The following is a 12,133-nucleotide window of genomic DNA, read 5'->3' on the forward strand; positions in this document are numbered from 1 at the left end:
TTTTCTTTTCAGTAAGAACTAAATAGTAAAATTCAAAATACATTAAGAATAACAAGCACTTTCCTTTGTCTTCTATTAGCATGTAAATCAGACTTACATGGCAATATATCCTTGTATCTATTCTTTTTAACATTTTCTTCTTTTTCCCCAGTAGCTGTTGGGTAGATCTTCTCTGTTCTGTATTTTGTTGATAATCTTCTCAACCTCTGAAATAAAATATTTATGTTATCTTTTCAAGCCTCAAGATAACAGAAACATCACTAGGTATTAGCTTCATTGATGAACTATAAGAAGATCACTCAAAAATACCTCTTCTCTCCTTTTACAATATTCATTATGATGAAATTAAAAAAAAAAACAACCAAATAATACAATATTTTTAGATCATCAGCAGTTTACAACCAAGTTGACATCAGCTCTACACATGATGAGACACAGAACTTTGGAAAAGCCACTACAGCAGCAGTATGGCTGTATTTTATTTAGGAAATACGCTACCCTGTTACAGAGTAACAACTACATTAAGAATACCTGTATGAAACACAAAAATCTGTTATGGCTCTGAACAGCTGGAGGAGGAGCAGAGAGCAGGCTGGCTCAGGAACAGCTGCTGGCAGCAGGTACTTTGCTCTGAAACCCACGGCTTCCACCACACTGACAACTAAACATTTAACAGGCATCACCTCCTAATGCCCAAATCATGTTGAGTTTCAGGCTCACCCAGAGAAAGGTCTCTGCCTCTCAGGTACGAGGTATTCGCAATTAAGATGACTGACAGGGGGTCTGCTCTATTCACAATGTCATTTTTTTCCCCTCCATCTATTTCAAATCCTAGACATTTGAAACAGTCAAACCTCAGATAACAAAACGCAGACCATGCCTTCCAGCAACCTAGGATGTAACAAAAGCAACACAGCTTTTATCATCCCACTCAAATTAGGCCTTTTCAACCTTAAAACTGAGGAGGAAGACAAGAGTATAAATTCTCTTTGAGAAAAAAAATACAGAAGGAGCCATGAACGTTCATTATTTTACATTTTATAGACATCCAGACTTAAAAATGTAACCTGAAGAACTCAAAGTTAACTCTGGCTTACAGTTAAAGCTGGGTGGTTGCAAAACCAGCCACCTATCTACACTGACAACACGGTGGTGAGGTATATCACAATCTGCTTGTAGGAGGCCATACAGAGGGATCTGGACCAGCTGGATTGTTGGGCTGAGTCCAACTGTATGAGGTTCAACAAGGTCAAGTGCCAGGTCCTGCACTTGGGTCACAACAACTTCAGGCAGCGCTGCAGGCTCAGGGAACAGTGGCTGGAAAGTGTCTGAGGAAAAAGGACCTGGGGGTGTTGATTGACAGCAGCTGAACATGAGCCAGCAGTGTGCCCAGGTGGCCAAAAAGGCCAACAGCATCCTGGCTTGTATCAGGAATAGTGTGGCCAGCAGGACTATGGAAGAGATTGTCCCACAGTTCTAGGCACTTGTGAGGCCCCACCTGGAGTCCTGGCATCAGTTTTGGGCCCCTCAGGACAAGAAAGACATTGAGGTGCTGGAGAGAGTTCAGAGAAGGGCAACACAGCTGGTGAGGAGCACAAGTGTAATGAGGAGCAGCTGAGGGAACTGGGGCTGTTCAGCCTGGAGAACAGGAGGCTGAGGGGAGACCTTATCTCTGTCTACAACTACCTGAAAGGAGGGTTTAGCATAAAGGGTGTTGATCTATTGTCCCGAGTAACAAGTGATAGGACAAGGGGAAATGGCCTCAAGTTGCACCAGGGGAGGTTCAGATTGGATATTAGGAAAATGTTCTTCACGAAAAGGCATTGGAACAGGCTGCCCAGGGAAATGGTGGAGTCACCACCCCTGGAGATGTTTAAAAGATGTGTAGATGAGGTTCTTAGGGACATGGTTTAGTGCTAGAGTTTGGTTATAGTTGGATTCTGTGATCCTGAGGGTCTCTTTCAACTGAAGTGATTCTATGATCAAGAGGAAAAGCAAGAACATAGCTTCAAAGAAGTTTAATATTTCCACTGAATGGTATTCTGCATGTGTAGAAGGATAGAGATCGTTCACATTCCACTCCCTCCAACTTTGATGCTTGATTATGATGGCTGAAGTTCCAAAATGTTCATGGCTTGCTTTCTTTTGGTCAAGGGGGAGAATGGGGGCAATCAGTTGCTAGTTAAAAATATACATGTTCTTTACCACTGACTATGTCCTTCTGCCTGTATGTTGTTGCATAATAAATACGATTATTTGGCTGGAAAGCCAGTTTTCTTCTTGAGTTCTTCTAAAACTACTAAAACACTTGGGAGACTCATGGCACAATTCATTTTTTTTAAAAAAGAAGGAAAAATCCATTGGCAACTCAAGCCCTCCAATAATTCTACCAGCTAAAAAGGAAAAACACTTCCATAAAATTTGTCTGGATATAGTGAAAAAACCAGCTAATTTTATATGCAAACATAGATAAAACTTGGCATTTAGTTGAATAATATCCATCTAACAATCTATAAAAGCAGTATTTACAGAGCAAAACCAATGGCAAGGTAAAACTTAAAAAAAAAAAAATGCAAATCAAGAAGTACCAGTTTTCAGACTCTCTTCTCCAAGGACTTAATCACAGATTAAATCACTGAACACTAAGAAGAGTAACAGAATTAGCACACAGGATTGTTTTCTTTAAGTGCATTGAAAGTAAGTATTTGGAGTTGGGACAATAAGTCTCTGACCGCACAGTAATTGAAGTGCTAAATAAATTATCTAAAAACGCTGCTACAATGAGGAATAGGAAGATTCAATTTGTGAAGAGACATGTAAACAGTTCCAGGCAAGAGGAAGCTTCCATGCAGAGCACACGCAGAAACCTGGTTTGTAACACGGTACTGATGTAAAGAATACCACTGCACGTGGGAGAAACACTGTCATGTATAACACTGACCTTACTGCGTCAAACTAAAAAACACTGCCTGTGCTTGTTTCTGTTTTGTTTTCTTTTTTCTTCTCTCTTACCACTTTTTATGGGACAAATATAATGAGAAAAAGTAATAGAAGTTTAGAGGAAATAAGACCTCTAAAAACCTTGAGTCAAAGCACAAACTATTTTGCGTGACAAAAGAGACACTCGGAGGAAGTGATTCCAGAAAAAGGTTGGGTATCAAAAAGCACCCTAGGAAGATGATCCCTTTTGCTTCACCCCATTCTAAAGAAATACAAGAATAAACACTTGCACAGATACAACTTGGACCTACTGTAAGCCAAAAAGGCTGCAGTGATGAGTAGCAACTTCTGTGTTCCAGAAAGTGGTGCTACAAGAATTCAGCATAGCCTTCTCCCTAGCATGATTCAATAGCTGTAAAAGTTGCTAAACAGACTGGAAAGTAAGTTTAGCACACCCTGGCTCTGAGGCAAAAACTAGAAATTAAATACAGGTTGATTTTAACACACATCTGTTCCTAAAATACTTTAAGACTCATGCTTAATGCATGCTTGCCAGCTGTTCTGTGACAGAACAGCTCATAGAAGACAACTAAGTGCAGTCCTGAGAGCAATCACAAAGAGTAAGTAGCACTCTTCACAGTTTGTAGTAGTATGTGCTACATAGAACAATGTCTACTTTATACTTTGGAAGAAGAATTGACTAAAGAGTAAGGAAAGAATTCTGAAAATTGAGCTTTGAGTGAATTACCACAGGAAGGGAAAAGTGCCAGACTCAAGAACTTGCCCTACACTCACAGACAATTTCTGCAGAAAGCTCTCGGGATGTGCGCACACAGCCTGCTGGAAGATGGGAGAGGTTCAGGGCTTCCCAGATATCGCCTAGAACGACCAGAAGGAGGAGAATGTACTCAACAGCAGAATGACAGGAAAACAGAAGAAAGAATTCTGTTCAGACTACGGTAAGTTGATGACAAGATAGTCAGTAAGATCTGTCACAGCCCAGTTTCATGCTAATTCATAATATATATTAAAAAAAACCAAACCAAAAACAACTGTCCACAGTACAAAGCACCATTCATTTGGGTTAAGCCAGTCAACCACCAAATCACTTCCCAGAAGATATTCAGACGCCAAGAGCAGGGACAGAGAGATCCAGCCTGGAGCCTCTGCAGATAACAGCGGATGCTTCCATAAGACTTGCATAATCACTGGAACTGCTACATTGGTATCACAAAATCTTCATTTGTATGTTCTTTTAAGGACAAAATGGTCAAAAGTGTATATTCATGATTCATCATGCTTAAAGAACTACATTCACAAGGCCTTAAGTTCCATTCTCATTAGAAAAGCTCAAGTTTAATTCTGCTTATTCATTGCATGACAGAAGTGGTTTGTGGAACGGTGACGAACACTTACCACATGTGATGGTGGTGGGATGAGCCTCCGAAACAATTTGCTTTTCAGAAACATACTCCCAACTTCCACAGTGATTTTCCAGTCTGTACTACAAGTCTACTTCAGCGTTTTTTACCAAAAGCCAAACCAGTTTTTCAAACCCAACTTGTGGAATCCTATCATTTTAAGAAGAGCTTAGCCCAGTCACTCCAGGAAACACAGATCTCCAACTTTCACAGTCAATCTGTTTAATCTTTTTATTTTAGAATGCCTGTAAAGACAAGTCGCTTAGTTTGTGGATTAAAGAAAATATTTATATTGCCTATTGAGATTTGAAGAATTCACTTTAAAAATAGAAATACCCAAAGAGCTGAAAACCAAAGAAAAGCTTCCATAACAGTTACCTTAAAAATCAAAGCATAAAAGAAGATACTAGGAAATACTTTAAAAATGTTGTATTAATGCACTCATGTCATAAGAAAGCTATTTCTGTCATAAGCTTGACATTGCATTGTTCTTACTGGCAGCAGGGGCAGGAAAACAAATTATGTCCAACTGTGCTCTCACTCTAATAATTTTGATAAATACTAATTTCCTAGTACTTTCATACAGCAAGAAAAACATACCTGTAAGGATCAATGTGAACCAAACTATCATAAAAATGTCAAAATAACTATCTTCTGGTTATCTACAGTCAGACTACAGAGGTTTCAGATTCTGTACCAATATTATTATATTATGACCACGAGCCAGCACTGTGCCCTTGTGGCCAGGAAGGCCAATGGCATCCTGGGGTGTAATAGAAGAGGGGTGGTTAGTAGGTTGAAAGAGGTTCTCCTTCCCCTCTACTCTGCCCTGGTGAGACTACATCTGGAATATTGTGTCCAGTTCTGGGCCCCTCAGTTCCAGAAGGACAGGGAACTGCTGGAGAGAGTCCAGTGCAGGGCAACAAAGATGATTAAGGGAGTGGAGCATCTCCCTTATTAGGAAAGGCTGAGGGAGCTGGGGCTCTTTAGTTTGGAGAAGAGGAGACTGAGGGGTGACCTTATTAATGTTTATAAATATACAAAGGGTGAGTGTCACAAGGATGGAGCCAGGCTCTTCTCGGTGACAAACAATGGTAGGACAAGGGCCAATGGGTTTAAGCTGGAACATAAGAGGTTCCACTTAAATTTGAGAAGAAACTTCTTCTCAGTGAGGGTGACAGACACTGGAACAGGCTGCCCAGGAGGGTTGTGGAGTCTCCTACTCTGAAGACATTCAAAACCCACCTGGACACATTCCTGTGTAACCTCATCTGGGTGTTCCTGCTCTGGCAGGGAGATTGGACTGGATGATCTTCTGAGGTTCCTTCCAATCCCTAGCATTCTATGATTCTATGATTATGAACACAGAGATGCAAAAGAGATGCCTTTGTCAAAAGACAACTCAAGTGCAGACTTATATCTCGGATATAGCACTGCTCAAATGGGGCTCTGACTTTCTAAAATTGCTTTGGTTCCAGAAGTATTTTATCTTAATGCCCCTACAAATCCAATTGGAGTTTCCCTACACCACTTTCTGATTACCAAAGGCTCTGAGAAACACCACGACAGGCTGATGCTAACAAACTCAACTGGAAGATGGACTATTCTGAGCCAAGAGTGTCTCTGCAGCTCGAGGTTGTAATAGCAGGGAATAAATGAACACAGGGAGCTGGGCTTCCTTCAGTCACTCTGCCAGAACAAGAGCTGCCTGCCCCAAGTTTCTGGGAAAGTCAGATCCAGTAGAGCTGAATGAACACTGAACTGTCCCGAATGGGATACCCTGGGTTACCTCCTGCACTGTTAAGTGCAAATAATGCAGAGTCTACAATAATTACAGGCATCATTCTTGCATCCAAGTCCCCCAACTATCTCTGTGATTTACATTCATACATGAAACACTCGGCATCTGTTGTTGCAAATAAACACAGAATGAAAAGACCTACATACAAGACAATGTCAAAAGAGTCTAAGCTAGCAATTAGTTATCCTACTAATACATACTAAATTACAGATAAAACAAATTTTCAGAGTATCCCTTTCGCCACTTAGCCTTAGAAATATTTGAAAAACAGCATGCACCTGTGACACGTCAACCTTTCCCCAGTTACTCCTGTCAGCTCTCAGGCAACAATTATTTTTAAGAATTCCTAGCCCTCATGATGGAAGGAAAAAAAAGCCTTCCCAAACACTATTCAAGCATAAACAATGAAAGGAGAATGATTTGGTTCTGTAAAAGAAAATCTTCACTGTGTCTCAGCATTCACAGATGGTTTTGGCTGCAAGGAACAGGCCAGCAGTCTGGATTTAACCTATTTCTCTGAAATAAAGCCCGGAAAGGAGATCACAAGCAGAACTGATAGAATGAACAAGACACAGGAGGAGGAGTTTTCACTACCTTGGCACTCTCTTCCAGCAACACCTCCTCACTCACAGGCTCTTGGTGCTCCAAGGGAATCTCTGCCAAAGTGATTAACAGACAAGCCTGGTAACTACAGTCCCTTGGGAGCTCCATCATCCATGTTTCACAGCAGGGCAATGACGGGTCTAAAAACCCCTCTGCATTTGAGGAAGCTTTTGTGACCTGCATAAAAGAAAAATTCCTCCAAAATTACCCAAGGAACTGAGAACAGCATCATTTCCATATTAGACAGTATAGTGTACTTTATAACATCTTAACTCGGCTTGGTATTTTCTCAGGAAAGAGGAGAATTCATGTTATTGCTTTAACTGGTGATTCATATCCAATAAAGCAGCAGTCGTCAAAAAAGACAACACTGGCAGGTCCTCATGCAGAGGAGGCCAAATGACAATACTGAAAGGAGCCAGTTAAGCAGTTCATCCTTTCTTCAGTATCAGATTAAAACTGGGAACAGGTAAAAAAAATAGCAGCATACTCTCAAGATTTAGGTACTGTCAGAGTAAGACCAACACCTTCCATCAGTACCTTCCCTAACAAAAATGTTATAACCAGGGAGGTCTCCCACACCACTAGTAACTAAAGATAGCTTTGCAGACATGGTATCAAAATGTGGGCTGATTACTTCAAAAGTCTCTCTCTCCCTCATTTATGAAACTGTTTTTATACTATCTGCATATTAATCCCAGCTTCAATTAGCAGTACTATCAATTACAGTTGCAGCTAATTGACGTTCAGCATACTAATTAAGCAACATACCTACTGACAGTAATGGGCTTGTTTTACAAGGATGGAGAATACTAAAAAGATCTGCCGTCTGTTGATGAGCAAGTAAATAAGCAGACAAAGCAAAACATTACATTACTAAAGCATAATCAAGTTTTAGTTAATAAGTTACTGAACTATGTTCTCATATTTCAGATAATTCTGCAGCATACTCATTACACATGCAAGAACTGGTATTATAACTTTCTGTCTCTGAACAAAATTGTTTCCTTAGCACACTCAATTTATTGCAGAGCCTACTGTGAACATTAAGTGAAAACGTGCAGAACAACAGAGCAGTGACAGTTATAGGCTATGAGTAAAGAACACAAACATCTCTATTAGTCTGAAACCATGCGATTAGAAAACAGACTCCTTTGGGTTGAAGGCCGGGCAGCATGTCTTGAAGCAGAAACAGAAAAGGTATTTAAAATTAGCGCATGCTACAAACAACAGGCATCTTAACAGTGCTAAAGCAATTCAGGAACAATTCTTGATAATTCAAAACAGAAATAAGCCTCAGATTTTATGCAACAGACCACAAGATGATTTTTCCTACCCATCAATATAAAAATAAACGGCATAAGGAAGTAAAGCACTTAAAAAAACCAAACGAGGAAACAAAATTCACAACCAGGGAATGCCCCCTACACACACTCACAAATTTAATTTCCAATTTACTGGATTCACTATTTTCCTCTTATTCCTTCAGTCCTAGGTTTTGGTGAGTTTGTGCATGCCGACAGAAGAAGTATATTAAAAACATATCAATCTTGATTTTTCCTTAAAGTCTCTTTGAACATATACAGCTCTTATTGATCTTACCGTGCTATGTGATTAAAAGAAAAGATGTTCCTAAAGAAAACTAAGGCAAATTATTTTCAGAGAATGTTTTTACAACAATCTAGTTGATGAAATGTCCCAACAGAATCAACCAACCTATCAGCAAAAATTCCTACAGCTTGTTACTGCAGAAAACATCTAAATACAGTAAAAAGCTCAGTTAACTGTAGTATATAAAATACGCCATCCTCGTATTTAAGTCTTCTATACCAATTTCCTCACTGATTCACTTCTCACAAGTAGTTGAACTTAAGTCAACTAACACCATTCATTTTACAGCAAATGATGATTGTTTCTTATGTGAAAAAAAAAAAATTACTAATCTTTAAATTTCTTTAAACTCTTAAAACTTGCAGAATAACTATGTATGCTGATCTACTGAATGTAAAATATCTTGATAAAAGGAAGCAAAACAGTTTTCTCTACCTTTTTGTCACAACACTAGGTATCAACTGTATTAGTAGTACTTGTACGATTTTATCACCAGCATTTCAGCAGTCTTCCTGAGTTTTGAAGAAATTGATGGATCCATATTTATATTTCATTTAGGTTGACTCTACATTCAGGTCAGAATCAGAAATTTAAGTTCTTATAACATGATGGTTATAAATAACTTGCAAAAAGAACTGTCAGACTCAGTCCAGTTTTCATTACATGCAAATTTCCTTGGTGGCACGAATCTCCTGTGCCACCAGGGTACAAAGATGCAGAACCCCTCCACCTTCAGCAGCATCCTACAGAACAGGGCTTCGGCACAGTTTAGCTACAGGTTTAGGAAGCAGTGGTAAACCTGCAACACTGCCACAGCAGAGCTCTGCTGAAAAGCCTCACCAGGAGCAAGTCTCTGAGAGAGTAGGAGATAGGTGGGATCAACTTGCCATTCTGATGCTGCAGGTGGGTTTTGTTTGCTTGTTTTAAAACCAAGAACTGGTTATAGGTCCAGGTGAACTCCCTCTGAAGAGCCATCCTTTGACCCACCCAGGAGAGGTGACCACACTACAGTCTTCTCTGTCTAGACACACTAGCTCTGAAGTCAAATTTTGACATCCTGGGTGTAATGCTGACACCTGAATTCACAGAATCACAGAATGTCAGGGATTGGAAGTGACCCCAAAAAATCATCCAGTCCAATCCCCCTGTCGGAGCAGGAACACCCAGATGAGGTTACACAGGAAGGTGTCCAGGCGGGTTTTGAATGTCTCCAGAGTAGGAGACTCCACAACCTCCCTGGGCAGCCTGTTCCAGTGTCTGTCACCCTCACTGAGAAGAAGTTTCTTCTCAAACTTAAGTGGAACCTCTTGTGTTCCAGTTTGAACCCATTGCCCCTTGTCCTACCATTGGCTGTCAACAGTGCCCTTCACCTGAAAAACAGATCAAAGTAGATGCTTGTCCTACCTCCCTAGACAAGATTTAAAGTTTCTCAAGGAAGTCAAAACCCAACAACTGTGATGTGATAAGAATGGATACCAAAGCAACAGCATCCCCAGCAGAACCCATGCAAGAGTAGAAGGAATTATCTAAAGACAAGTTGAGACTTGTTCCACAAAGAATATCCCAAAAGCAAGAAGTTTTATTCTAGCTCAGACAGCTAAAAGAAACATCAGCAACGCTTTTTTCAGGGTCACGTGCAAGGCGCTGGGCCAGTCACCACTGGTTATAACTCTATAGTTCTTCAGTTTCAGTGCTCTTGCCTTAACATAACATCCTTAAACAGCCAAAAGCACCTGTGACAAGCATTCAAAGGAAGAGCTATATAACCAATACAGATCAGGTAAAACTCATACAAACAAGCAGCATAAGGATCCAAATAGGTATTGGCTAAACCTCTGTCTTTGAAGAAAATTTAGTTTGTTTAACCACATCAATGCTCCCTGATAAATTTCTTAATCTACTACCATCAAAACTTTTGTCCCCACACTCTTTATGAAGTCAAGAGCAAAGAAATCGTAGTCTGTGGAATGAGGCATTAAGTTCCATGGAGAATATATCTTGTTTTTGTTTCTACTCAGCACTCAAAAAAGAAAAAAATCCTCAAGTTCTTCTCCCTCTTCCTTCACAAGAAGCAAAATTCTTCCTCTTTTCCCACGCCTTGGAACACGTTTCCTTGAGGTCAGTGTTTGGTTTTGGCCTAATTCATACTAGGTAGAAAAAAAAACGCACCACAACTGAAACAGGAAACCCTGAGCTTTCACTCCAACAGAACGAGGATTTCCTACCTGCTGGTCCCCAATACCAAAGCTGCGCAGAAGAGCCCAAAAACATTCTGCTATAGCTGTTATGTCCTCTCTTCCAAGAAGGCACAAAGGCTTTTTAAAAGCTCTGCCTCGCTGATTTATCTGAAACAAATCCTGCCCTGTAAGACTTTCACTGAGAACAACTTTAAGCTGAAAAGCTGGAGCCCAACAACTGCTCTAGGCAAAAAGCAGAGCTGTTTGTGCAGTCAAGAAACACTGCAACCGAGGTCTGCGTTTGGGTCCAAATTACCTTACTGCAACACGTCTACAACTCAAAGGTGCTGTTCCCTTCGGTTACGTGACATTCTTTAGCATACAGTTGAATTGCTATGTGACAACATGACTTCAAGATTAAATATGCTGATGTTGGACATGCAAACCATCAAAAAATACAACAGTTTTATCTTTCACTGTAAGTCTTTTTCTTTTTTGCTTCAAAACCAGGCTTGAACCTTGTAGAGAAATACAGTATCTGTACAGACCTTCAGTAACATATAACAGACAAGATTAGGATACTGCTAATATAGCTATATAAGTTCACAATTGACAAGCAGAACACCCACAAGGTTTTAATGACTATTGCCCCTCCAAAAACCCATAATCTAAAACATTTCTAGACAAATACAAAAAAAGAAAAGTTTTGACAAGCACTGAATCAGTACTTCTATGCAATAACATCCACAAGGAATATTTAAGGGAATGTAAAGGGAAAGAGAAGCTATCAAATAGAAAATAGTTTTCTATTAACTGGAGAAAACATGCTTACAACTATTTTCACCCCTTCTTTGAGGCTGCGTCTGGAAGCCAAGGAATGTGCTAGTTATAAAGAGGCTATTTATGATTAAGTTCAATAGCATTTTAAAAGCCAGAAAGAAGTAGCCTCATTAAAGATACAAACTTGTACTAAGACTTCAACTGTAACAACCCCAGCTAATAACCCATGCAATATTTACATATAGATAAAGGAATTTCATGTCATAATTGTCTATCGTTGTAGTATCTGTCAATTTTTGCCTAACAAACATGTTTCTCCATTAAGCTTTTTGTTTTAACAGCTGAACATTCAAGAGTAGGAAGTAACACTGCTAAATGCCCAAGTAGTATAAACTCTACCACTTACATTCGTTTCTGCTGCATTTAATAAATCCCTAAGCCTTCTCCACACATGCTATATTGGACAGAATTCTCTTCTGCAACAGTAACATAGTCATACGCACAGCAGTTCCTGCTACCTCACAGTACTATCACTTGTATAGAAAATGTTTCTTAGTTTCCTCATATTTTGTTCAGTGAGTTCCTTCAAAAAAAAGGAAGAGGCTGTGATTTTTCTCAAATATAACAATTTCAAATATATTGTCTGACATATCATTAACACTTAGAGTTCCATGGTAACCTTAACCACAGGTATTCTCAGGCAATGCAAACCCAAAAATGACTAGGAAAAGAAAGAAGTAGTTGCCTCTTCTGCAGCCCTCTATTAATTTCATTAGAAGACCCAGAGAGAAAAATACTAC

General features: G+C 39.7%; 1 protein-coding gene across 4 annotated transcripts in view; it reads right to left on the reverse strand.

Annotated features, from left to right (window-relative positions):
• PTPN12 (protein tyrosine phosphatase non-receptor type 12) overlaps window positions 1-12,133 on the reverse strand; it is a 75,884-nt gene that overhangs the window by 42,904 nt on the left and 20,847 nt on the right. For all 4 annotated transcript variants that reach the window (XM_080340503.1, XM_080340504.1, XM_080340501.1 and 1 more), the window contains exon 2: window positions 98-206. In XM_080340503.1, the coding sequence (XP_080196629.1) occupies window positions 98-206 (109 nt within the window). The remainder of the gene's footprint in view (window positions 1-97; window positions 207-12,133) is intronic.

The sequence above is a fragment of the Nesoenas mayeri genome, assembly GCF_963082525.1.
Source record: "Nesoenas mayeri genome assembly, chromosome: 1".
Classification (NCBI taxonomy): Eukaryota; Metazoa; Chordata; class Aves; order Columbiformes; family Columbidae; genus Nesoenas; species Nesoenas mayeri.